Source organism: Equus quagga, chromosome 13 (assembly GCF_021613505.1).
Source record: "Equus quagga isolate Etosha38 chromosome 13, UCLA_HA_Equagga_1.0, whole genome shotgun sequence".
NCBI classification, from domain to species: Eukaryota; Metazoa; Chordata; class Mammalia; order Perissodactyla; family Equidae; genus Equus; species Equus quagga.
Window position 1 is genome coordinate 104,192,055 of NC_060279.1, and position 26,613 is coordinate 104,218,667.

The window sequence follows — 26,613 nt, forward strand, 5'->3', positions numbered from 1 at the left end:
TCGTTGTAGAGCGCTGGAGAAACATCAAGCGCAACTCAACAGACGTTATTCTTTGGGGGTCCAGGCAGGCAGCTCTCTACTGGCGTAAGCCAGGCCCAGATCAGCGCCCGTCTGCAGCGGGCAAATGGATAAACTGCACATCTTTCAGCCAGTCTCCCAGAAACGCTGATTGTTCTGCTCAGACGAGCTTTTGAAAAGTATGAACTATACAGAGTTTCCGAACACAGTGACAAGGATTGGGAGCGGAGGTGTGTAACGTGGCTGGCTGAGGGAAGAGGCTGTTCTCCTCTGACAGTCAACAGACAGGAAGAGGGCCTGCCGTTCTCTGTGGAGGGGAAGGAGCACGTCCTGCACAGGCAGAGGTCTCCTGTCCTGAGATCAGCCGTCCAGGAGGGGTGAAACCATCTCCACGAATCTGTCTGTCTCAGAGTAAAGCCAGCTTATTTATTAACTTAACCCAACAAAAATCACGTCACCTTTCTTTCCACAGTGCAGAAAACTAACTCTAAAAAGTAGAATTTTTTAAATTTAGAGAAATATGTACTTAATGCTTTTAAAAAAGTTTAATAACTCAAAAGACGAGTTCAAGGAGTGAAATCAGTTTTTAGAATCAAGAAAATAATCCTGTTACTGAGACAAAGCTAAAACCGAGCCTGTTTAAAGTAAAACTGGTAACCTTCACTAAAGCTAAATTAAATACGTCATTTTATTAACCTACCTTAACAATGTTGTTGAGAAAAAGCGTCAAACATAAAACCACAAATAAATGTAACAAAAGTTTCCCAAGTCTATTAAGGAAGCTTCCAGTTTTCAGATTTTTCTAGAAATTAAGAGAGTTAAGTTTTAATTCTTAAACTTTAATATAACTTCATAAATATTTAAGATGAGATTACTTAAGGATTTAAAACATTGGATCATACAGAGAACATTGCAACATACAGGGAAAATATGTGGAAAATATTACCTACTGATTTTCATGAGGTTACACCATTTACAAAAGGTCTTAACATTTGTAACTTTCTAATAGTACATGAATTCCCTAATAATAAGCTCCAAGATGAGGAAATGTGCTAGTTTGTTTTTTTTTTAAGACCTTTGCAATTAGGGTATGGGGTCTGCCACTTAGAAGGTACTCAGGATATAGTGACTGAATAAATTTTTTTTTTTTTTTTTTTAAAGATTTTATTTTTTCCTTTTTCTCCCCAAAGCCCCCCGGTACATAGTTGTGTATTCTTCGTTGTGGGTTCTTCTAGTTGTGGCATGTGGGATGCTGCCTCAGCATGGTCTGATGAGCAGTGCCATGTCCGCGCCCAGGATTCGAACTAACGAAACACTGGGCCGCCTGCTGCGGAGTGCGCGAACTTAACCACTCGGCCACGGGGCCAGCCCCGACTGAATAAATTTTTTGATCATTTACCCATTAGTTCATATATCACAGACAGAACTATAGCCCAATTAAATAAAATATCGAATGGTGTAAAAAAAGTAAATTGTGCTCTTTGATATATGAGTTTTCTTATAACCCTCAGATAACTTTACAGATTATCAAATACAATAATGTCTAAAGAGTTCAAATATGAGTGACATTTATTTATAATTAAGGTTGAAATGATGAATGAAAACTAGCGTTTTTGACAGTCAACTAAAAAGCCTGCTTTTTGTTTTTTTTGGTGAGGAAGATTGGCCCTGAGCTAATGTCTGTGCCAGTATTCCTCTATTTTCTACGTGGGATGCCACCACAGCATGGCTTGAGGAGCAGTGTGCAGGCCCTTGCCCAGGACAGGAGCCCATGACCAGGGCCTCTGAAGTGGAGCACGTGAACTGAACTAGTATGCCACCAGGCTGGTCTCTAAAAGCTTGTTCTTTAAAATCTTTGTGACAGTTTGTCCATAGCAGCTGTCACTCAAAGAGTAATAAGAAAAAGGAGTTACTACTCTCTAAGTGGAAAGAAAATGGCTTCTTGATATAGTATGAGAAAGAAAACAGACTTTGTGACATTATTAAGGAAAGAAACTGACCCTCAAATCTGATGTAAATTTCAGAAACTTTAATTATATAATAAAGCAAAAGAGGAGGTCAATATTTTCAAATATGATACCCTATTTATTTGGATTCTCAGAATTCTCAAAACAGAGTTAATTTTATTTCACTTAAAAATCAATATGATATGGAAGGATAGGAGAAAGAGTAGTGTTACTACATCAAACAATAACAAGGTGTCCACCAACTTGAAAGACTGTGACGAACACATTCCCACAAGCAAGAAGTTCTTACTCTTGAGTTCACACATGAAAAAAAATAAATTTTTTTGTCTTTTATATCAACTTTAAATCAATGGCATTCAAATAAGCATCTTTGGCTAATCCCTGAATTATGATTCCAATTCTCTAAGAAATAATAAATGTCAAAACAAAGAGATGGCACATCAGAAAGCTCAAAAACAGAAATATACCATGCACTTCAAAAAAAGGGCAAATAATGCCACTAGTGCTTTTTACTGGGACTTTGGTCTTAAATTTTCCTTTGTATGCCATATGAAAATAAGGTCCAATCAATCACAAAATTAAGAAAAAAGTTTACTGTGATTAAGGACAAACAAAGTCCTACCTGAAGTTTTCTTGCAATTAATACTGAAAGGTTAAAACTGATAAGCAATGATCCAAGAATCATGGAATTAAGAAACTGAAGAACGCAGACCAGGAGCAAACCTGTTATCTGTATACCATACAGCCATGTCACCTGCAACAAGCAAAGATTACATGGTTACACAGATTTATCGAGAGACTACCACATACTGACGTGTCGGTCACTAGGCTGGATACCTCTCAAGTTACAAATAACGCAGAAAACACATCTAACTTCAAGTAATACAATTTGAAAAAGGAAACTAACTCGCATACATACCAGCTGTTTATTTACTTTTTTTTTTTTTTAAAGATTTTATTTTTTCCTTTTTCTCCCCAAAGCCCCCCAGTACATAGTTGTATATTCTTCGTTGTGGGTCCTTCTAGTTGTGGCATGTGGGACGCTGCCTCAGCGTGGTCTGATGAGCAGTGCCATGTCCGCGCCCAGGATTCGAACCAACGAAACACTGGGCCGCCTGCAGCAGAGCGCGTGAACTTAACCACTCGGCCACGGGGCCAGCCCCCTGTTTATTTACTTTTTAATTAAGAACACTTTAAATTTTATAACGTTAATTAAAGAGGAAAGAGAATATGAAGTAGCAGAAGCAAGCAAAAAATATTCTGGAAATAGGCAAATGCAGTTTGCATCTTCAATTTTCTTCTAAAATCTTTTACAGTTATTGTCTGCAGACAACAATCAGCATTTTCTCGTGTCCCACTATTCCCTAACTTCCCCGACTGTACCCTTTAGGACTGTGTCCTGCATGGCTTCATCTTATCTGTCTGCGTTGCGCCTAACTCCCCCACTAGACGGAACTCCCCCTGGAGCACGGCCTCAGGCCCTTTGACCTCACAGGTCCCGAGCAGGCAGCGCAGTGCAGCGGTCAAGACCATGGTGCTGATGGTGTAAACCAGCTGTGGGACCTTAATGTGCTGGAATTGGCTCATCTGTAAAAGAGGGACGATGACACCTTCCTCAAGGTGCTGCAAGGACCTGGCATGGGGGCCGGCTATGCTAACGTCTTACAATGCCTAACAGGCACTCACCAGCAACAGCTCTTGATGTAATAAAAATTGCTGACAGGTTGACACTGAAAGAAGCAAAACTCAACCAACCCGAACACGAAAAACATCTCAAAGAAAAAGAAGACAGCCTCTAAGAACGAGTTGATACCTTTTTTCGTCTTTCGAATTAGATAATTTCACATTCATAATGGCATATGAAAAATTCTACTTTTATCAGCATTGTAGGGTCTCACACACTCATCAATAAACTTTGAGCCCTTTAAGAGCCATGTGTCCTCTGGCCCCCTGCTGGGCAGGACGCCAAACACCTGGGATTTGTCACAATCAGGGGCCCTGGCCAACCTGGATCTTCTCTCATTCAAAGAATGTCACATCTTGAAGGCACACAGAGCCCTTCCATGTGAGCTGCTGTTCCTGGAAACGCTGGTCCTAACAAGGACAGTCCCTCTTGGCAAGCACGCAGCCTCTGTCCTCTGCCTATATAATCAACCCCCTCTCTGCCCACAGTAGCAGGTGCATAACTCGTCCAGCCAGCCGCTGCTAGACACGCCCTATGCCTAAGTCCTATAAACCTCTATGTCTCATACGCCGTCTCCAGGTCTTTTCTTCCGTCTCTCCACACCATATCCGCCACTCTTGCTCAACTGGGCATCCGGCCAGACAAGTGGCAAATCAGATTTTCCCCACAGTTTGGTTTTCTTAACCTCAAAGGAAGCGAACCCACATTAAGCATTTAAAAGCACGGCCGGTAACAGTTCAGTGCTTCTGCTGGGTGATAAGGAAACTCGGGGAAATTGGTGCTGATAGTTCTTAGGACTAAAACTGTAGGAGATTTAGAAAATTCAGAAAAACATAAAAAAGCAATGGTAATGGACAGAAAAGTGGGCTCTAGAGTCAAAATATAACATTATTACCTACAGAAATTATATTGATTTCATAGTGGTGTATATTTCATGTAGCATTTATTTCACATAATTTCTCATATCAATGACTATCCTGTGAAAATTTAATTTTAAATGGCTACATAACATTCCACCATATGCCATAATTTGTCTGCCACTGGATCATTTAAGTGTTTCTAGCTTTTTATTATTATTGAAATGAGTGTTATTACGAACCTCCTTCTAAAAAATCCCTCAGGTCATTATATCTGATTAGTTCCTTATTTTGTTTACTGCTGTGTCCCTAGCACCTAAAACAATGCCCACTAGAGCAGTGTCGCTCAATAAATACTGGAGGAATGAATGAACGAAAGCACTTCCTTAGAACAGATTCCTAAAAGCAGAACTACTGGGTAGAGAAGAAATAGTTTTTCCTTTTTAACAGCTTTACTGAGATATAATTCATACATCATAAAATTCACCCATTTAAAGCATACAATTCATGACTTTTAGTTTATTAACAGAGTCGTGCAAATATCACTACAATCTAATTTTAAGATATTCTCATCACTCCAACAGAAACCCCATATCCATTAGCCCTCACTCCTCATTTCCTTCCCCTGGTCCCTGTCAAACACTAATCTACTTTCTGCCTCTATAGATTTGCATATTCTAGACATTTCATACAAACAGAACCACACAATATGTGTTTTTGGTGTCTGGCTTCTTTTAATTAGCACAATGTTTTCAAGGTTCATCCATGCTGTAGTGTGTATCAGTATTTCACTCTTTTTATTGAACAATATTTCATTGTATGGATATACCACACTTTGTTTACCCATTCATCAGTTGATGGGCATTTGGGTAGTTTCCACTTTGAGGCTATTATCAATCATGCTGCCATGAACATTCATGTACAAATTTTTATGTGGATATGTTTTCATTTCTCTTGGGTATCTACCTAGCAGTGGAATTGCTGGGTGACACAATAACTCTATGTTTAACATCTGAGGAAATGCTAAACTGTTTTCCAAAGTGGCTGCTCCACTTTACAATCCCACCAGTAACATGAGAGTTCCAATTTGTTCATATCCTTGCCAACATATGATATTATTTTTTTAAAAAAATTTTTAGCCATCCAAGTAGGTGTAAAGTGGTATGTCATTGTGGTTTTGATTTGCATTTCCCTAATGACTAGTGATGTTGAGCATCTAGTCATGTACTTAGTAGACATTTATATATCTTCTTTGGAGAAATGTCTAAATCCAATCCTTTGCTCAAATTTTATTATTGAAAGAGTTGTCAGAGTTCTTTATATATATTCTGGAAGTCTCTTATCAGATAAATGATTTGCAAATATTCTCTCCCATTTTGTTGAGTTGTCTTTCACTTTCTTGATTGTATCTCTGAAGTACAAAATTTTTTATTTTGATGAAATCTGATTCATTTATTTTTAGTCACTTGTGCTTTTGGTGTTATATCTAAGAAAGCCTGGCCTACTCCAAGGTCATGAAGAATTATTCCTATCTTCTAAATGTTGTATGGTTTTAGCTCTTACAATTAGGTCTATGACACATTTTGAGTTAATTATTGTGTATGGTGAGAGGAGGGGGTCAACTTTATTCTTTTACATGCAGATATCCAGTTATCCCAGCATCATTTGTTGAAAAGATTACTCTTTTTCCATAATTATCTTGGCACCTTGTTGGAACTCTATTGACTTTATTTGTGGTGAGGGTTTATTCCTGGTCTCAGTTCTATTCCATCAATTTATGTCTGTCCTTCTGCTAGTATCGCACCATCTAGATTACTACAGCTTGGAACTAAGTTTTGCAATCTGAGCGTGTGAACTTTGAAGGAGACTTTATTCTTTTTCATGGTGTTTTAGCTATTCTGGGTCCCTTAAGTTTCCATATGAATTTTAGGATCAGTTTGTCCGTTTCTGCCAAAAATATACCTGGGATTCTGAGAGAAATCATGCTGAATCTCTAGATCAATTTGGGGAGTACTGCCATCTTAACAATACTAAGTCTTCCAATCCATGAAGATGGGTATCTTTTCCAGTTTATGTGGGTGTTTAAAACTTTCAACAATGTTTTGTACTTTTCAGAGTTAAGTGTGTACTTCTTTTGTTCAACTTATCCCTAAGTCTTTTATTCTTTGTGATGCTTTCCCTTCTAGGAAGTATTTCTACCTTTCTCTCTTTTCTACTGAAGTATAAATGTTTTCCTCATTGATTTGTAGGAACTCTTAAATATAACAACTCATTCACAAATATACATTTTTTAAATAAAACATTTTTTTGTTTGCCTTTATTTGGGTTATAGTGTTTTTTGTAGCTGGCAGTTCTTTTTATATGAAGTAGGCACACTTCTAGGAAAAAACAATAGCTTGGGTTATAACAAGATTGTATAGTTTATAAATGTAATGATATTCTAGGTTCAAAAGAAACATTACTGGTGAGCAACCAGAAATGTAAAATTGAGCAGTAATGTACAATAGAAAGTCCTGGATTATTGGTGGTACATCTGATATTCTTTCTCAGGTGCTATTAGTCCAGTACAGTTTAAAAACAAGGCAGCAATATGTTCTTTTTCCGTGGAATAATTAGAGTTTTCTTCAGTGGATCATGCCCATGCTGTTCATCATCATTCATAATTAACCGTGGTTAACACTTGTTTAACACTCATAAAACACCAGGTGGTGTTCTAAATGACTCAGATATGTTAACTCACCCAAATCTAGGCATTTTGGCTCTAGAGCCTGTGTTCTTATCCACTATGCTCTGCTGGCTAGAACATTAGTGCCATAGAGACTCAGAACTTCGGTATCAAAGTCTGTTGAGTTTTTAATGCTCCAAGGCAATTATGGAGTCTTCCCAGAGGTTATAATTTTACTGATCTCTGAAAGAACTAGCTTTTTACCTCACTGATCTCCTCTATTTCTTTTGTTTTCAATTTCATTGATTTTTGCTCTTTATTATTTTCTTCCTTCTGCTTGAGCTGGGTTTATTTTGCTCTTCTTTTTCTAGATTCTTAAGATGGGAACTTAGATTACTGATTTCAGATTTGTCTTCTTTTCTAACGTAAGGTTTGACATGTTGCATTTTTGTTGTGTCTGAGTTCAATGGCCCCTCGAGGCTTCCTCTTTAACACGTTCTTTAGAAGTGTGCTGCTTAGTTTCCAAGTACTGGAAATTTTCTTATGTTTCTGTAGGATTTCTAGTTTGAATCCTTAATTCAATCCATTGTGTATTCTGTTGTTGCTGGGTGTTCTATAAATGTTGATTAGATCCTACTGGTCGCTGTTGTTGAATTCTACGTCCTTAATGATTTTCTGTCTGGTGTTTTATCAATCGTTGAGAGAGAGGTGTTGAAGTCCTCAGCTCTCTGTGTGGATGTGTCTGTTTCTCCTTTCAGTTTTGTCAGTTCATGCTTCACATATTTTACAGCTCTATTGTTTGGTGTATGCATATTTGGAGTGCTGTGACTTCTTGGTAGGTTAACCCTTTTATCACTATATAATGTCTCTTTCTGTCCTAGTAATTTTCTTTGCTGATGCCTCCTTTATCTAATATTAATATAGCCATCTTACTTTATTCTGATTAATGTTTGCATGGTATATCTTTTACCAGCCTTTTACTTTCAATCTACCTATACTGTTTGAAGTGAGTTTCTCGTAGACAACAGTTGGGTTGTGCTTTTTAAATCCTCTTTACTCATCTCTTTCTTTGAATTGTTGTATTTAGATCATTTACCTTTAACGTCATTATTGGTATGTTAGGTCTTAAATACACCATTTTATTGTTTCCTGTTTGTTCACTCTGTTTTTCATTTATGCTTTCTTTTTCCTGCCTTCCTGTGGGTTACCTGAACATTCTTAGAATTCCATCTTATTTATTTACAGTATTTTAGAATGTACCTCTTTGCATAGATTTTTTTAGTGGTTATTCTGGGTTATCACATTATATGTTTATAACTTATTACAATCTACTGGTGTGGATGTAGCAGTTTGAGCCAAGTGTAGAAAATTCACCTCCCAGTCCCTTTACTCTTCTCATTTACAATTTAACTGTCTTAAATATTTCTTCTGTGTACATTAAAAACCGCATATTATAATTTTTGATTTAGCCATCAAACATAATTTACAAAACTCAAGAGGAGAAGTCTATTATATTTATTCATATTTTTACTCTTTTCATTGCCTTTTCTTTCTTCCTGATGTTCCCAGATTTCTTCTATCATTTCCTTTCTTTTTCAAGAACTTCCTTTAGCCATTTTTTAAGGGTAGGTCTGTTTGGAACAAATTCTATTAGTTTTCCTTGATCCAAGAATGTTTTGATTTTACCTTCTTTCCTGAAGGATATTTTTGCTGAGTATATGACTCTAGGTTTACCATTCTGTACTTTCAGGACTATGGTTTCTGATGAGAAACCCACTGCCATTCCAAGTGATTCTCCCCTATAGGTTAAATATCATTTTTCTCTGACTGCTTTCAAGATTTTTTTCATTATCTTTAGAAGTGTGATTATGATGTATCGTGGCATGGATTTATTTGGGTTTATCCTATTTGACATCAGCTTAGCTTCTTGATACTGTAGGTTTCCATCTTTTGCCAACTGGGAAATTTTCAACTATTCCTTCAAAACATTTTTTTGAATACTTTTTTTCAGCCTCACACTCTTCCTCTCATTTTGGGATTCTGATTACATGAAGGTTAGATCTTTCATTATAGTCCCACAGGTCCCTAGGCTCTGCTCATGTTTTTCCAGTCTATTTTCTCTTGTTCAAATTAGGTAATTTCTAAATTGTTCTATTTTCAAGTTCACCGATTCTTCCTTCTGCTTCACTCCATTCTGCTGTTGAGCCCATCTATCGAGTTTTAAAATTGTCATTATTGGAATTTCTCAGTTCTAAAATTTCCATTTGCTGCTTCTTTTTATCTTCTATATCTTTCTTAGAAGTTTCTATTTTTCTTTTACTTCCTTTTTTATTGAAGTATAGTTGACATGTAATATTGTTAGTTTCAGGTGTACACCATAGTGATTCGACATTCCTACACATCGCAAAATAATCACCATGATCTAGTAACCATCTGTGACCATACAAAGCTATTACAATATTATTGACTATATTCCCCATGCTGTATATTACACCCCCGTGAACTATTTATTTTACAACTGGAAGTTTGTACCTCTTAATCCCCTTCACCTATTTTACAAGAACCCTCTATTCCTGCCCCCTGTGGCAACCACAAGTTTGTTCTCTGTATCTATCAGTCTGTTTCTCTTTTGTTTGTTCACATATAAGTGAAATCATATGGTATTTGTTTTCTCTGTCTGACTTATTTCACTTAGCATAAAACCCTCTAGGTCCATCCATGTTGTCACAAACGGCAAGATTTCATTCTTTTTTATGGCTGAGTAATAGTCCATTGTGTGCGTGCATGTGTGTGTGTGTATACACAACAGCTTCAGCATATATATGGGTCTTATTTTTTAATCTATTTAGTCACCCTATGTCTTTTGATGGAGCATTTAGTGCATTTACATTTAAAGTAATTATTGATGGATATGTACTGACTGCCATTTTGTTAATTGTTTTCTGGTTGTTTTTGCAGTTCTTCTCTGTTTCTTTCTCCTGCTCTTACCTTCTTCTCATTGTGATTTGATTACTTCCTTCAGTGTTAGTTTGTATTTCTTTCTCTATTTTTTGTGTATCTATTATTGGTGTTTGGTTTGTGGTTACCATGAGGTTCTTATATAAAAACCTATGTACACAGAAATCTATTTTAAGTTGATGGTTGCTTAAATTTGGGTGCATTCTAAAAGCATTACATTTTACTCCCCTCCCCCCATTTTGTTCTTGATGTCACATTTCACATCTTTTTATTGTGTGTATCCCTTAACTACTTGTAGATATAGATGACTTTTACTACTTTTGTCCTCTAACCTTTGTTCTAGCTATCTAGGTGGCTGATCCACTACCTTTACATATGTTGGCCTTTACCAATGAGATTGTTTTCTTTCTTAATTTCTGTATTTCTACCTATGGCCTTTTCTGTTTCAGTTAGAGAAGTCCCTTTAACATTTCTCGTAAGGATGGTTTAGTGGTGATGAACTCCTTTAGCTTTTGCTTATCTGGGAAACTCTTTAATTCTAAGTGATAACTTTGCTAGATAGAGTATTACTGGTTGTAGGTTTTCTCCTTTCACCACTTTGAATATGCTGTGGCACTCCCTTCTGGCCTGTAAAAATTCTGCTGAAAAGTCTTTTGCGGGCTCCGTTGTATGTAACTAGTTTTTCTCTATTTAACTTTTGATATTTTAATCATAATGTGTCTTGATGTGGGTTTCTTTGGGTTCATCTTATTTGGAAGTCTCTGTGCTTCCTGAAATTGGATGTCTGTTTCCTTCACCAGGTTAGAGAAGTTTTCAGCCATTATTTCTTCAAATAGGTTTTCTGTCCCTTTCTCTCTTTTTCGTTCTGAGACCCCTATAATGTGAATGTTAGTATGCCTGATCCTGTCCCAGAGGTCCCTTAAACTATCCTCATTTTCTAAAATTCTTTTTTCTTTCTGCTGTTCCTATTGGGTGATTTCCACTACCCTGACTTCCAGATCACTCATCTGTTCTTCTACATCATCTAATCTGCTGTTGATTCTCTCTAGTGTATTTTTCATTTCAGTTATTGTATTCTTCAGCTTTGATTGGTTCTTTTTTATATTTTGTATCCTTTTTTTGAAATTGTCACTGTTTTCATCCATTCTTCTCCCAAGTTCAGTGACTATCTTTATGACCATTACTTATCTAGCAGATTGCTTATCTCCGTTTTGTTTAGTTCTTTTCCTGAGATTTTGCCTTATTGTTTCATCTGGAACATACTCCTTTGTCTTCTCCTTTTGCCCAACTCTCTGTGTTTGTTTCTATGTATTAGGTAGTGCAGCTACATGTCCTGGTCTTGAAAGAGTGGCCTTATGTCTTGTGGGACCCAGCAGCATGGTCCCCCTGGTCATCAGGGCCAGGTGCTCCAGGAGTGTCCCCTGTGTGGGTGGCATGTGCCCTCCTGTTGTGGTTGGACTGCAATTGCTGTGGCACACTGGTGGGTAGGGCAGGCCTCCAGTGTAGCTGGCCGCAACTGTTGTGAGCACTCTGATGTGCTGGGCTGGCCCTCTGGGGTGGAGCCGCTCTGGAGGAGCACCAGCTAGGGGGTCAGCAGGACAATGCTGGGCTGGGGTGAGTGGTGCCAGTAAGGCAGATGAGGAGAGTCAGAAATGCTGCATGCCAGTGCCGGGCCAACTAAGTAGAAGGTGAGCAAAAAACCAAAATGGTGCCCACCAGTGCCTCTATCTGTGGAGAAAGTTCCAGCAGATCCCTACCCCTCTGGCACATGCCCCAAACCTGGTCAGTGAATCTCATTCACATATGACCCAGGTGCTTTTCAAACTGCTACCTCTGTGCCAGGACTCACAGTGAGCAAATTTTTGTGTGCGCCCTTTAATAGTGGAGTCTTGGTTTCCTACAGCCCTCCAGCTCTCCAGGTGTCAGCTTCACTGGTTTTCAAAGGCAGACGTTATGGTGGTTCATCTTCCTGGTGCAGATCTCCATGGTTGGGGAGCCTGATTTAGGGTTTGGACCCCTTGCTCCTCAGAAAGGACCTCTGTGGCTGTGATATTCCTCCCACCTGTGAGTTGCCACACTGGGGGTGTGGGTCCCTACCAGACCACATCTCCACCCCTCCTACCCATCTTGATGTAGCTTTTTCTTTACATCCTTAGTTGTGGAAAATCTTTTCGGCTTGTCTTTAGTTGCTCTCAGAGATAGCTGCTCCCTATGTAGTTGTACTTTTGGTGTGTCCATAAGAGAGGGCAAGCCCAGGATCTTCCTAACTCGCCATCTTGATCCCAAGTCAGAGAGTTTCTATTTTTCATTTGTTTCAAGTGTGTCTGTAATTGCTCAATAAAAATTTTTTATGATGGCTGCTTTAAATTCCTTGTCAGAAATTCAACTTGTGTCTTCATGTTGGCACCTGTTCATTGTCTCTTTTCACGTGAGAGATTTTCCTGGTTCTTAGTATAATAACTAACCTTCGATTGTGCTGTATTATGCTATGGGACCCTGGATGTTACTGAAGTCTCCCAGGGCAGCAGGCCTCCCCTGACACCATGCCATGCCATGTCGGTAGGGGAAGGATGCTGCCTCACTAGTTCCAGATGGGGATGGATGTCCAGGGTGCTCCCCTGACCACCAATGACTTTTGTGGGGCAGGGGAAGGAGGTGTCTCATTCCTGCTGGGTGAAGGTGAAAGTTTAGGCTCCTTACGAGGTTTCTGCTGACACTATCTTCACTGGGAGGGGAAGGGGATACCTCATTACTGCTCCTCACGTGGCCTTCACTGATGCCTGTGGGAGATGGTGAAAGCTTGGGCCCCCACTAGACTTCTTCTGACAGCCCTGGCAGGAAGTGGAGAACACCTCGTTACAGCTGGCTGATGGCGGATCGAGACTACTCAATGAACTTTTATTGTGGAGATGGGAGTGGGGCTGCAGTTTTTTTCTGTGGTGTTTGGCTGAAACAGGGTAGTTAACGTCCAAAAGTTTTCTATCTTGCTAAGCTTCCCCTTTTCTGATCCTTTTGGCTTTTTCTGAGTCCACTGGTATTTCCTGGTTGCTGACTTTTCCAGCAACAAGTCTGAGACATATGAGGCAGAAAGAAAACCCAAGGAACTCACTGCCATGTTCTTCCTCTGGTCTCTAGGTCTCTAGGCAGTCTGCTTTCTCTCCACCTCTCAAAATCTTTTTATATTTGATTTATATACATTGTCCAGTGCTTTCAGTGGTACTTACTGGAAGGAACAGGGCAAAGTGCACTTACTCCATCTTGTCTGGACCATATGGAGTACTTTAAAATTACCTCTTAGGCATGGATCATTAATGTGTCTTGTTGTTTTCACATTGGGCTAATAAAAGTTTATTAACCTCCATATTCTTAGTCTTATTGGTGCAAAAGTATATGCTTAATAATACCATTTACTGTTCTGCTTTATATGTAAGAACCTGCACACATTTCTGCCTGAAAACTTGAGCTTTTGATGGTCAGATTTTCCATCACACATGGCAAGATGACACCAACTGAAGAAGATAGTGCTTCTTGTCATGCTATCAGCTCTGAATTTCTATTACCTTTTTCTGTATCGATGATTCTGATGTTTTCCCACTTGACATGATTAGAGATCAGTGATTCCAATTTGTGAAGAAATTAAGGCTTCAAGAAGTTAAATTGCTTGCCAAAGTTTAAAGAGCCAGTTATTGTCAGAGCTGATAGTAGCAACTTGATTTTACAACTCAGGCTCCTTTCATTATAATACCACTCCCTCTTAAACTCTGATGTTTATAACTTCTTCTAACAACAACCTAGTTTCAAATATAAAAATTCAACGAAGTTTAGAAGTGAATATGAAATAAACTAACTATATTATTCTTTAGTTTTGTGTGTGTGCCAAAACAGTACCTTTCATTCTGTTTCCTAATTTAAAAGAAAAAAAAGAAATGCACGTCCATTATAGAAAAATTCAAAAGATCTATAACAAAAAGAATATAAGAACATCAATCACATACCTGACTGCTAATACTTTAACATCTATCTCTCCAGAACCTAAGTCTCATTCTCTCTCTCTGTTTTATTTTTTCAAAAGGGAGAGGGGAAACTAAAGGTTATATACTACTCTATAATATAGATATGCCACATTTATCTAACAATATCCTATTGCTATTGTTTTCAGTTTATTATTACAGCATTACAGTACTGCGAAAATGAACATATTTGATTATTTCCTTAGGATAAATTTCTAGAGGTGGAAGGGTTGGTGAAAGGGCAAACACTTTTGTTTTTTGGTGAGGAAGATTTGCCCTGAGCTAACATCTGTTGCCAATCCTTCTCTTTTTTCACTTGAGGAAGATCAGCCCTGAGCTAACATCTGTGCCAATCTTCCTCTATTTTTTGCACATGGGATGCCTCTACAGCATGGCTGATGAGTGGAGGAGGTCTGCACCTGGGATCTAAACCCATGAACCCAGGCTACCAAGGCGGGGTGTGCAGAACTTTAACCACTCAGCCACAGGGCTGGCTCCTTGGGCAAACACATTTTTAGGCTTTTGACACATACTGTGAAATTACACTTTAGAAAAATTATACACTACAGAAAAATTTTATATATTTTTTCAAAATGGCTCAATATAACATTTTTTATCTTAAAATGTACAGAGTTCGGGGCTGGCTCAGTGACACAGCGGTTAAGTGTGCACGTTCTGCTTTGGCAGCCCAGGGTTTGCTGGTTCGGATCCCAGGTGCGGACCTGGCACCTCTTGGCATGCCATGCTGTGGCAGGCATCCCACATATAAAGTAGAGGAAGATGGGCATGGATGTTAGCTCAGGGCCAGCCTTCCTCAGCAAAAAGAAGAGGATTGGCAGCAGTTAGCTCAGGGCTAATCTTCCTCCAAAAAAAAAAAAAAAATGTACAGAGTTCTTTTCAAAGTACTTGACAGAAAGGTAGAAAAAAGTGATATTACGTACAAAGAGAGGAAGGGGAACAAGCTGGCCTGGGAGCACATGACATGGAGAAATACAAAGGCAACCAGGCACTCCTTCCCTTCAGCTTACAAGTCACCATGGACAGGAAAAGCAAATATGAACAGACAGGAATAGACTCAGCTTCATTTGTACATATGGCTTTTAGAGGCATCTGGAGCTCTATTATCATCATCTGCTATCATTCATACATATATATAAACACACACACACATATTTTAACTTTGCCTTATCTACTTGCTTTCTTTACTGTATTTTACCTTCACATCCTGCCCCCAACACTCTATCCGAACTCTAGTCTCCTCACTTGTGGCCCTGCTCTAGCCTCCCACTTCTTTGAGACCTTTCCAGCCTAAAAAGAACTTTCTTCTAGACTTCTAGCACTTATCCTTACTGAAAATTGACATCTATAGAAATACAGACACCTCTCTAATTGTTCTAGTTGTCCATATCTTTATTCCCAAGCTAGACGGCAAACTCCCTATGGACAGGACAGGGTCTTACGCAGGCTGGGCTTTTCAGTAGTGCCTATTACAGTAACTCAGTAGACAGATGGTGTACACGTGTTGGTCGACTTTAACGTTTCCTAATTCAGATTCAGTCAGTTTCCAAAGATTGTTGCATCTCTTTTGACATGGAATAAACAAGTGCAACTCTTCTGTATTAGACTATATTGCTGCCTTAGATCTAGAGATAATATTTTAATATATCTGGAAAATACTTAAGTTACTGCTACTTTAGTAACTATGAATAGTAACGATACGTTAAAACATATTTCTGCACATGAAAAAAACCATGCAATTAAGTGACAGTAGTACACACTGGGAAACAAACAAGGGTTTCCTTATAATTGCCATACTTCATATGTGACCTCTGGTCAGTCAATAGGGATTTACGTCTTATACTGGTTAAATGCCACTATGAAAATTTTATAAACTATCACAGAAAATGTGTTATATACCCATTGATTTCCTTGAAAAGGAAAAGGTAATACACAGTAACACATTTTAAAAGAGCTATCTTATATTTTAAAATTTAAGTCATCTCTATAAAAGGCAATTGATCTAGACATTTGTGCTCCAAATCTATCTTTTAATGTAAAGTAAACAGAATAAAAGTTACGATGGGCAAACGAGGCTGCATGAATTATTCACCTTCAATTGACCACAGCATATTTCTATTACAGCTTAGAAGCAGCTTCAACTTATAAGCGTGTGCTTATTTTGAGCTCATTCTATGATATAAAACACTAAACAACGACCATCTCCAGTGAGCAGAGAAAGCCAAGCTCACCTTCACCGCTGGCAGCATGTCCAAGGAGTCCAGGATGAACAGCACTAACGCTTGCATCAGCATCATGAACTGATTAAATTGCCATGTCAGACTAAAGAGAAAAGTTGATATGAAAATGGCAAGAAGTGTCAGCCTCTGTGAAAAGAAAACCTTTGTATAATTTACATGTCTCTAGCAAGAAAAAGCCTTGCAGACAAGTTTTCTCAAGAGCAGCCAATATCTCTATAAACCAAACAGAAAAACCATAAACCGTTGCTCTGAAAACCCTTGCATTTTTTATTTAAGCTCTAAATATCCTAAAGTGACACTCTGCATGTAAATATTCACATACGGTATGTGTACTCCACGCTATTATGGAGGCGATAATGCACCAAATCACATCTCAAGAGCAATGGCTGAAAAATTCTGACAGCTTTGCAGAAATTGTGTGTGGGTTTGCTGCAACTATTTAAGGGCAGATTATGTAGAGCACATTTTTAACATCAAAAATGAAAACATTTTCTTTGCAAAGTAGGAAAAGGCTCAGAAAAAGAAAACAATTTAACTCAAGTAAAAAAGTTGGTCACAGAATAACAACTATTCACATGCATTGGGACACTATGCACATCAAATTTTCTTAAGCTTCTTAGATAAAATAGGGGAATTAAAAAACATACAAAGCAGTATAAAAACTTACTTCAGAAAGAGGCTGCAAGTTTGGCCTCAGGAAATACGTAATTGCTGCTATCTGAATCGCAAAGAACGGCAGCGCCCAGTTCTCCCTCAACGGGATGGTGAACTCAACCCTCGTAGTGTCTATTCTGCACAAAGAAAACACAAATGGCCAAAGTGGTGATTTTACTATAATTACCTCAAAGATTCCCAAAGTGAAAGATCTATCACATTAAGTATACTTAGATCCTGGTTACTGGTTCTCAATAATAATAATTTGTCCTTGTCATCATCCCTGTAACATAAAATCGGCACTGAGAAACTTTAAGTGCCTGTCCACAGGGACGCAGTTAGTTAAGTGGTAGAACTGGGGTTCAAACCCATGCTGGAGTGACTCCTAAGCCCACGAACGTTCATGCCAAACTGCCTGGTACTTCTATTTCTATAACTTCATCAGTGTCCACCAGCAATGTTTTCCATTTTCCCACTCCGTCTTTTTTTTTTGTGATGAAGATTGTTGCTCAGCTAACACCTGTGCCAATCTTCCTCTATTTTATGTGGGATGGCTCCACAGCATGGCTTGAGGAGCAGTGCTACATCCTCGCCCAGGATCTGAACCTACGAATGCTGGGCCGCCAAAGCGGAGTGTGTGAACTCAACAGCTATGCCACTGGGCTGGCCCCTCCCTATTCCTTTAGTGATTTACACTTGGGTCTTAAATTTGTCTTCGGTAATAATTTTAAAAAGCTTCTTGCTCACCTAGAAATGTGAACCTCCAGAGGGCAAGTCTTGTTAAGTTTTCATCTTTGTACACCCAGTACCAAGAACCATCCCTACACATACGAGGCATTTCATAAATGTCTTTTATTTACTCTATTATTAATAGAGACAATAAATTTGACTTTCACTTACTCTTAGCAGGAATAATATGTTATATTAAAAAGTTAAAGAGGCAGCATAATATAGTGGTCTTATACCCTTCATTTAAATTCTCACCAAGACTTAGCTCTGTGTGTGCGTGCACGTGCATATATCTTTAAATACACATATATATGCCTGTATATATATATATATTCTCATACACACACACATATATATAACTTAAGCTTCAATTTCCTCATCCCTAGAATGATGATAATAATAGTCCTTACAATACAGGGCTGTTAAAAGAATACACAGAAAGCATTTTGTAAAGTGCTTGGCATATAGTAAGCACTTGATAAGGTTAAAATAAAAAAGGAATTTGCTTAAGGTTTCAAAATAAAATCAAAATAAAACTCATTTTCAAGTTTTAAGACTCCTACTGAATATTGGTGTTGCTACTGTAGATCAAGGCAATAATTCAATATACCTTCAATACATTTAAAAAATGCTATTTCATAATGCTCCAGTATGTAGAAATTACTAATAGATATTAATTAAATAACATAAGAACTTCCTTGTATTTATACAGTGCTTTACACTTGGCTAATTATGCGCCACACACAACCTTTTTAAGGTTGACAGTAAAAATATTATTAAACCTCTTTAAGAGATGAGATTTGTGGCTGGAGAAATATTGATCACACAGCAAACTGGTAAAAGAATAAGGATCATTAGGGATGATTTTCTTGACTTGCAATTCAACGCTCTGTTCCTCAGTTGGAAATATAGGTAACTAGGAATTTGTACCTAACTAAATAAGACAAATAAATACCACTACGTAAACCAAAGAGAAAATACTCCCAGACAAACAAATGGGGCAGAACAACTTTTTTTGAACTGGAAATGAAGTAACTTCACTTTAACTTACATTTTAGAAAGGGAGAAAGGGATACTGACTCCGACTCACCTATTGGTGACATACCAGAAAGCTGCCAATAGTCCTGACAGCCATGTACCACTAAGGAGCCAGCTGGTTATGTAAAGCGCTGTGACATAGATTGCTTGGAGTCCAAATAAAGTGTAAATATAAAAATAAACTGGCTCTAAATATTTCTGTAAAAGGGAACAATAAAAAACGTTTGTTAGGGAAGCCCTAATCCTTCTCATTGCCATTTAAAAAATATGAGTGGAAATTTAATATTCAGAAGCTTAGTACTAATTCTAGGCAAAAAGCCCACACCAGCCCTTTCCAAGTAAAAGTGTGCAGCAGCCTTTCTTCTCACCACCAAGAGCAGAAGAGGGAGGGAGTCCTGGAGGACTCTGGCTGCATTCTTCAGAAAAGTTTCACACCTAACTGCATCCACTTTATCATATGCACAAGGGAAGTAGTCACTGCGATTTGCAAATTTTCCAATTCTTTTTTACTTCGAAGATAAATGAGGAAAGATTACATATTTCCAAATAAAAATATTTATTAGCTTCCCTGTCCAGGAAGCATCTCTATGTAGAAAATCTTATAAAATATAAATAAAAAGGTCACAATTATGTATGGAGAAAATTAGGATACTGTTATTTTTATACCAGGCCAGTTGAAAATCAGAATAACAGGTGAAACTTTCAATTTAGGAATGGCAGATTTTGACTTTCCTCTGATATTAACTATTAAGTGTCATGGAACACGACATACCTGTATGGGTAGAGCTCTATATAAAATACTGAGAAAGACCTCTTGGTAAATATTCATTCGTTGAAGGAGGTTAATTGTCCTCATAGATTCGGTTTTGTTATCATACATTAAGCCATGAAAACCTAAGGTTGATATTTGAAAAAATCAGGAAAAAATAATTACAATTATTCATTCATTCAAAACTACTCATAGATTCTTTAGTATGTGCCAGAGGATGTGCTAGGGATTGGAGTTATAACAGCAAGCAAAAAACACAGTCCTACTCTCAAAGAGCTTACCATATATTAGAGGGACATTACTTAAATGTTTACACAAACATAGGTAAATTATAACTTTTGTGAGTACAATGAAAAGAAAACCATGTGGCTCTTCTACAGAAACAGAAACAGAGAGGATCTGACACGCCCCCGCACTGCCCTGCTGTCATGAGACCTGCAGCACCTCTTTGGAAGAGTAAACGCAGCCTCCCTGACTCCCCCAGGATGGGTTTGGCCAGTTACTTGCTCTGACCAATGGCATGTGAGTGGATGTAACACATGTCATGTCTGAGCAGAATCCTTAAGAGACAATGCAATCTTGCTCTTTCCCTCTGCCATGGTGACAGCATGTTCTAAATAGGGGCTGCATAAATGAGTGAGAAACAAGCCTGTTGTTACAGAATTAATTCCATTGCTATATTGAGGTCATTTGCTACTGTAACCAAGCTGACTAATTAATAGAAGGTATGAAGAAAACATGCACACAGTCCTTACACATATGAAAAAATGCTCAACCTTACTCCTACTAGAAGCGCAAATTAAAACTACACTGAGAGATCATTTCTCACTTGCCCCCTTGGAAGAAATCAAGAAGTCTGACAATATGCTCTGCTGGCGAGGATGTAAGGAGGTAGGCTCTCTCACACACCGCATTTGGGAACTGTGCAACTTTCGCAGTTGGGAAAAAAGTTGGGACATAAGGCCTATGGGGGAGAGTTTGGCAACACCCAGCAAAAGTACATGTGCATTTTCCCTTTGATCTGGGAAGCCCATGTCTAGAATTGATTCCACAGACAGACTGGCAAAAAGACAAAATGACACAAAATGACAAACTAGGCATGAGGTCATTCATGCAGTGCCATTTGCGAAAGCAAAAGATCAGAAACAACCCACATGTCCGTCAGCAGGAGTGTTTTGGACTGAATTCTGTCCCCCCAAATTCCTACGCTGAAGCCGTAACCCAAGGCGCTGTATTTGGATAGGCTCTATAAGGAGGCACTAAAGGTTAAGTGAGGTCAGAAGGGTGGGGCCTTAATCTCCTAGGACTAGTGTCCTCACAAGAAGTGGAACAGACACGAGAGCTCTCCCACTCTCTCTGCACACACACAAGAGAGGCCTAGTGCGAACACAGCAAGAAGCTGGCCACCTACAGGCCAGGAAGGGAGGCTTCACCAGAAACCAATCCTGAAGGAACCTTGATCGTGGACTTCTGGCCTCCAGAACTGAGAGAAAATAAATTTGCGTTGTTTAAGTCACCCAGTCCGTGGTATCTGAGGCTGTGGCAGTCTCACCAGGCTAACACAGGAGTGTTATGGACTGACCGTGTCGCCCAAAGTCCTGTGTTGAAGCCCTAACCCCCACGTGAGGGTATTTGGAGATGAGGTCTGTGGGAAGTAATCAGGGTGAGACAAGGTCACAGGTGGGGCCCTCATGATGGGTTATCAGAAGAGACACCACAGAGCCTGCTCTGTCTCTGTCTCCACATGAGGATGCAAAGAGAGGGGCCATCTGCACGCCAAGCAGAGTACTCACCAGAACTCGACCATGCCGGTACTCTGATCTCAGCCGGCCAGCCTCCAGACTGTGAGAAAACTAACTTCTCTTGGTTAAGCCATCCAATCTACGGCATTTTGCTATGGCAGCCCGAACAGAAGTCAAGAAGGCTACTTGAATAAACTATGGTTATCCATACAAAGGAGTACTATGCAAATGCAGAAAGGAATAAGGAATATCTTTATATTCTACTATAGAGTGGTCAAGATTTTTGTTAAGTGAAAAAAAGCAAAATACAGAACAGTGTATGAAGCAGGTTTTTTGGGAAATAAAAGGGGAAATATGAATACATAAACTATTTGCTCATATTAAAAATATTAAAAGAATAAACTAAAAATGAATAAAAATGGTTACATAAAGGGTGAGGAAGGAAAGAGGGTGGAGGGGACAGGGATGGAAGCAGACTTCCCCAAATGCTCCCTGTTTTATAGTTTGACTTTGGAACCATGTAACTTTTTTTATAAGTAGAAAATAATTAAATAAAATTTTGTACACAGCAATCCCTGAAAACCAAAAGCAAGACAAAGAAAAATAAACCTATTAAGTTGGTGGCTTGGTCAGACAGAGAGAACCCTTTCCACTGACTTGCGAACAAAGGAACGTGACTGTGAATCCCACTGAGTAGGCAGTGATACTTAAAAAGGAAATGCTCACTAACCACCTTTAAGGCAGTTTCTCACCTTCAACACTTCTGGTATTTTGTCATTTGGGGTAAACCATTCTTTGCTGTGGGGACTGTTCTGTGCACTGCAGGATACTTAGCAGCATCTCTGTCCTCTACTCACTAAATCCTCGTAGCACACTTTCCCCACCCCCAGTTGTGACAATCAAAAATGTCTCCGGACATTCCAGATCTCTCCCAGGGACACAAATGCCCCTCAGTGAGAACCACTGCTTTAGAGGATGCTAGAGAAGTAGCTCAGTTTTGGGAAGCGGAGTACAGCTGATTCTCATTATTCATAGTGGTTATAGTCTACCAAGTTGCAATGAAGACCGAAGCTGCAAACCTGAAGTAGTGGGAAATACAGGGTCAGGTTCCTACGAGCCTCTGGTCAGGCATTTTCATCAACTGATCAACACACGACCTTGATTTATGCGTGTTTCTGTCTAAAGACACCTTCTGTAGTACATATTGTTGACTCATCAACATTTACCTCATGGCCAACAGCAGTCTGACCCAGGCCTAAACAAGGCTTATCTAGCGCATGTACCGTCTCTGCATGCCTTCATCACTGCCTTCAGAGACAACAGGAACACCAGACAGCACATTAGCACTATGCTCGGGGACCATTTTAAACTGAAAAATCCCAACAAAAAGAACACAAATGCAAAAAACACAGCACTCAATGGACTGTGAGGACCCTGCAGTGTGCGAGCTGAAACAAGAAGGCAGCGCTCTGCCCCGCCTGACCCCAGCTGGGAACATGCATGTCGGGTGACCAGAACCTTTCACTGCCCTGCACAAGCCCAGGAACGACTGCAAAAGTGCCACCAATATTGACTCTGGGGTTACAAATAGGTTCTAGTGAGTAGGAGAATTTGCAAATACGGAATCCAAGAATAATGATTATTGGCTGAATAGGGAAAAAACACAACACTTATTCTGCCTTTCTTATATAAACTGTACCTGAGGGTAATCAAATAATTGACGATAAAAAGGTTTTCTATATAACAGAGTCCCAGCTAATAAACACAGGAGGAATGATAGAATTAGAAGGTCACTTTTGTAACTCCACTGAACTAATGGATGTAGGCAATTATCACCAATGGCTGCTAAAACCATCAAGTGAAAGGCTGATGGGTAATTAACCGTATTATGGGTGAATCTGGCTACCTACATAGGAACCAACAGACTCATTTTTATGGCACAAAAAGAAAGATAACTAAAATTTCACGTCTCCTATTGTGATAAAATTAGAAGTACAAAACATCACCACGAAGAATTCTTGCCAAAGATATATCTGAATCCAAGCAAAGCTTAGAAAAGGGCAATTTTCTGTCACGTGTACCCATGTTAAGCATGTCAAGCATACACTGAGCACGACAGATCCTTTTTGGGGCTTCCATTACAAATAAAGAGTATGGGCTCTAAAGCACTTAGAAACAAGGAAAATGGGGAAAATGGCAATTGCAAAATAAAGGAATGAATAGGGGCATTAGGGACAAGAGGGACAACTGTCATTTTTATTTGTATTACTAAAATGCCTCCTGTTTTTAGAAAATATGCTTTTCACCTGCAAAGACCTTTTCCAAAATGATCACAAGGAAAATCAGCAGCAAAACCACGAAATCACAAACATTAATTTTGGGATGGAGGAGAGGTGAGAAGCAAGGAGAGGAGAGTTACATAAAGTATTATTTAACTTCTTGCAGAGCAAAACATTTTCACGGATTGATTACGTTAACAAAGAAAAACTACACAAGTTCAAAGAAAAACAATACAAGTTCTATAAAGCATTTAAAATGCTTTAGTGCAACAGTATGTTTTGGCTGAAATTTTGAGACGAGTGCAGTAGACCCCAAATAAAACTATTAGTTGTAATTACCTTGCATGAGGGTTGGAGCCTGCAGCATTTGCTTGTAGTAGGAGTAATACAGTCCGCATTCTGTTCTGAAGGAGATTTCTCGCTCCACTTCCTGAAATGAAGTTAGGTCTACTGTGTTTACATGACCTAGTTTTATTTAAATATCTATTGTCACTGTAGAAACAGGATACAGAACTACAACTTAAAAGGAAAAAAAAAACCTTTGAAAATACTGTCTTAAGAAATCTTGGCAAACAAAAACAACAGAAGACTGATAATTGTTGAAGCTGGGTGTATGTTATAGGGGTTTATTATACTATTCTCCTTACTTTTGCGGATGTTTAACATTTTCCATAACAAGCAATTTTAAAAAATGGAGACAACTAGTTTCACTTAAGTTGACGTTTCAGAGTTAATGTTTTTCTTTTATTTCACACAAATTAAAACTTTTAAAAAAAACCCACCATTCTTATGCAATTAGAAAAAAAAAGACAGTATAAAATATCTCCCAAATGAAAAGAGATATAATTGCATTAGACACCTGCCTAAAAGCTAACAACATTATATAAGACTAGTAACCTTCCTTTAATTCTAAGACTATAAGGCATTCTTAGTGAAATGGGGCATAACTTTTCCACGTGAATTTCACTTTGTCACGTGTAATCTTGGTGGAAAGATGTTCATGTAGGAAAATGGATACAAGAAACATTAAATTGCTTTCACCTAAGTATTAAATTTTAGAAGAACCAGAAATTTAAATTAATAGCTATTAGTCAATTTGGTTATAAGATGCTTTCATGAAATTTAAAATTTAAATCATTAACATAAAATATGGAGGCAACTAGTAAGGAGGATGGGGAAGACTTTCTGGAACAATACTCTTAAATTCTGTATTTCACACATATATAAAACAGTATAAATGAACAAAAAATTATAATCTATGTCATTATAGATTCTTTTACACCAGTGTTCAAAAAAACAGGTTCTAGAATCTGCGATATGTTGTCTAAAATGTATTTGCGCCTATTCCAGCAGATTCATATTCCACAAATGCAGCTTTCCAGGGGGAAGATAGCGACTGCTAAGCTTTCCGGCCAATAAGCTTCTTTTAGCACATCTTTGTTTCCCCCTGGCTCCAGCTATTTTTCAAATACTAATAAACATTTCATTAAACCAACCACTCATGCCATTTATCTTCAGACCTGTAAATTATTTAATGTATTTCTACGCCCGCTAAATTTTTCTTTAAATATTTCCCCTATCCTTTAAAAAAATATATGATGAATCAATTCATGAACAAAGCATTGAAGAAATACTCAATTATCTAAGAGCATAAAGATCCAATTATTGACCTTGAAACACAAACTATTATGTTTTATTATTGTTAGTTCTTTTTTTTTAAAAAAAGGGAAGTGGGATAAGGTAGCAAACCTTCTTAAAAATGAGCTTCCTTTCATAGAAAACAAATTTATTCTGAGGAAATCAAACAGGAAAAGAAGGCTCCATTCTGGAATTTCACTTCATCAGCACACCTGCCTTATATAAAAAGGACCATAGAAAATGATGTAGCTCTTTCAGTTTTTCCATTTGCTACTGATTTGTGTTGTATCTTTCACAGCAGTAAAGGCAACTCTTCCTAGCAGTCACGTTAATCTATTCATCTTTAATCTTTCAGAAAAACTGCTGTATTGCTTTTGATAAGGAAACTAAACTGGTATCACTCATTTCTAGAATGTTCAAGCTCCTCCTTGGTCAAGTAACCATGGAGGCTATAAATTGATGTTAACTGAGCAAATACTAGCTTTTGTCCACACAAATAAGAAAAAAAAAACCCATTAAGTTTAATTACATTCCTTTTCTTCTCTCCAGCTGCCTTAAAGTGTTCAAAGTACGTCTGCCTTCAATGGAAAATTCTAACGTCAAGCCTGCATCCCCACATCAAACTGGAGAGGCAAATCAGTCATGCGCATGTGGGCCTTCGTAACAGACACAGTTCTAAGAATAAAAGAAGATTGATTTCATAAAGATGGGGAAAAAGAAAAAAAAGCACTACTCAAAGTACTAAAAGTAGAAAGCTTTTGTGCCTCATCCTTCTCTTTAATATACTCAGAATGTGTAAAGAACAGAGGGGGACCTAATTAGTAAAAATGCATTCAAACATGATTAATTGGTAATCTCAGCACCAGCTGTAGAGAACCAAATGCTATACTTTATTAGACAGACACTTGCAAGTTTTACATCTGCTTCATGTGAAGAGAACATCTGCTTTACTCATTCAAACACTTTTCCAGTTTTACAGCAACTTACACTTTGTCTGGTGGATTGTGCCAATGAAAATGTACACCAGTAGAAGTTACCCTCCGAAGAATGCAAAACGAACAAATACTTCATATTTTAATTTGCAGAGGTTCCACAGGGAAAGCAATGCTGAGAGAATGAAAACATCTCTGAAGATAAGGACAGAAAGAAGTGGAAGGACAAAAGAATTGTATTTTTTAAAGAAAGGTACAGCTGAAAGCATTTAAGTAGTAGTTTATATAGTAATTTAACAGAAGAACTAAAAGGAAAAAGCATCAAGAAAAAACCAATGACTGCTCAGAGTTAATGTTTGTGCCCCCTGGCAAAACGCAAAAGATAACAAGCCCTTTTAGACAAATGACATCATCT

General features: G+C 38.3%; 1 protein-coding gene across 5 annotated transcripts in view; it reads right to left on the reverse strand.

The window, feature by feature from the left end:
- The window catches only part of DPY19L3 (dpy-19 like C-mannosyltransferase 3), a 76,121-nt gene that overhangs the window by 28,943 nt on the left and 20,565 nt on the right, over positions 1–26,613 (reverse strand). For 4 of the 5 annotated variants that reach the window (XR_006891452.1, XM_046680980.1, XM_046680981.1 and 1 more), the window contains exons 4-10: positions 23,968–24,058; positions 19,611–19,732; positions 18,891–19,036; positions 17,085–17,208; positions 16,409–16,543; positions 2,608–2,739; positions 719–820 (exon numbers count right to left, since the gene is read on the reverse strand). Coding sequence is in view for 4 of the 5 variants with exons in the window: in XM_046680980.1 (XP_046536936.1) it covers positions 719–820; positions 2,608–2,739; positions 16,409–16,543; positions 17,085–17,208; positions 18,891–19,036; positions 19,611–19,732; positions 23,968–24,058 (852 nt within the window). In the remaining variant the exon portion in view is untranslated. Of the gene's footprint in view, positions 1–718; positions 821–2,607; positions 2,740–16,408; positions 16,544–17,084; positions 17,209–18,890; positions 19,037–19,610; positions 19,733–23,967; positions 24,148–26,613 lie in introns of all 5 variants that reach the window. The other variant, XM_046680982.1, reaches the window with a different exon arrangement.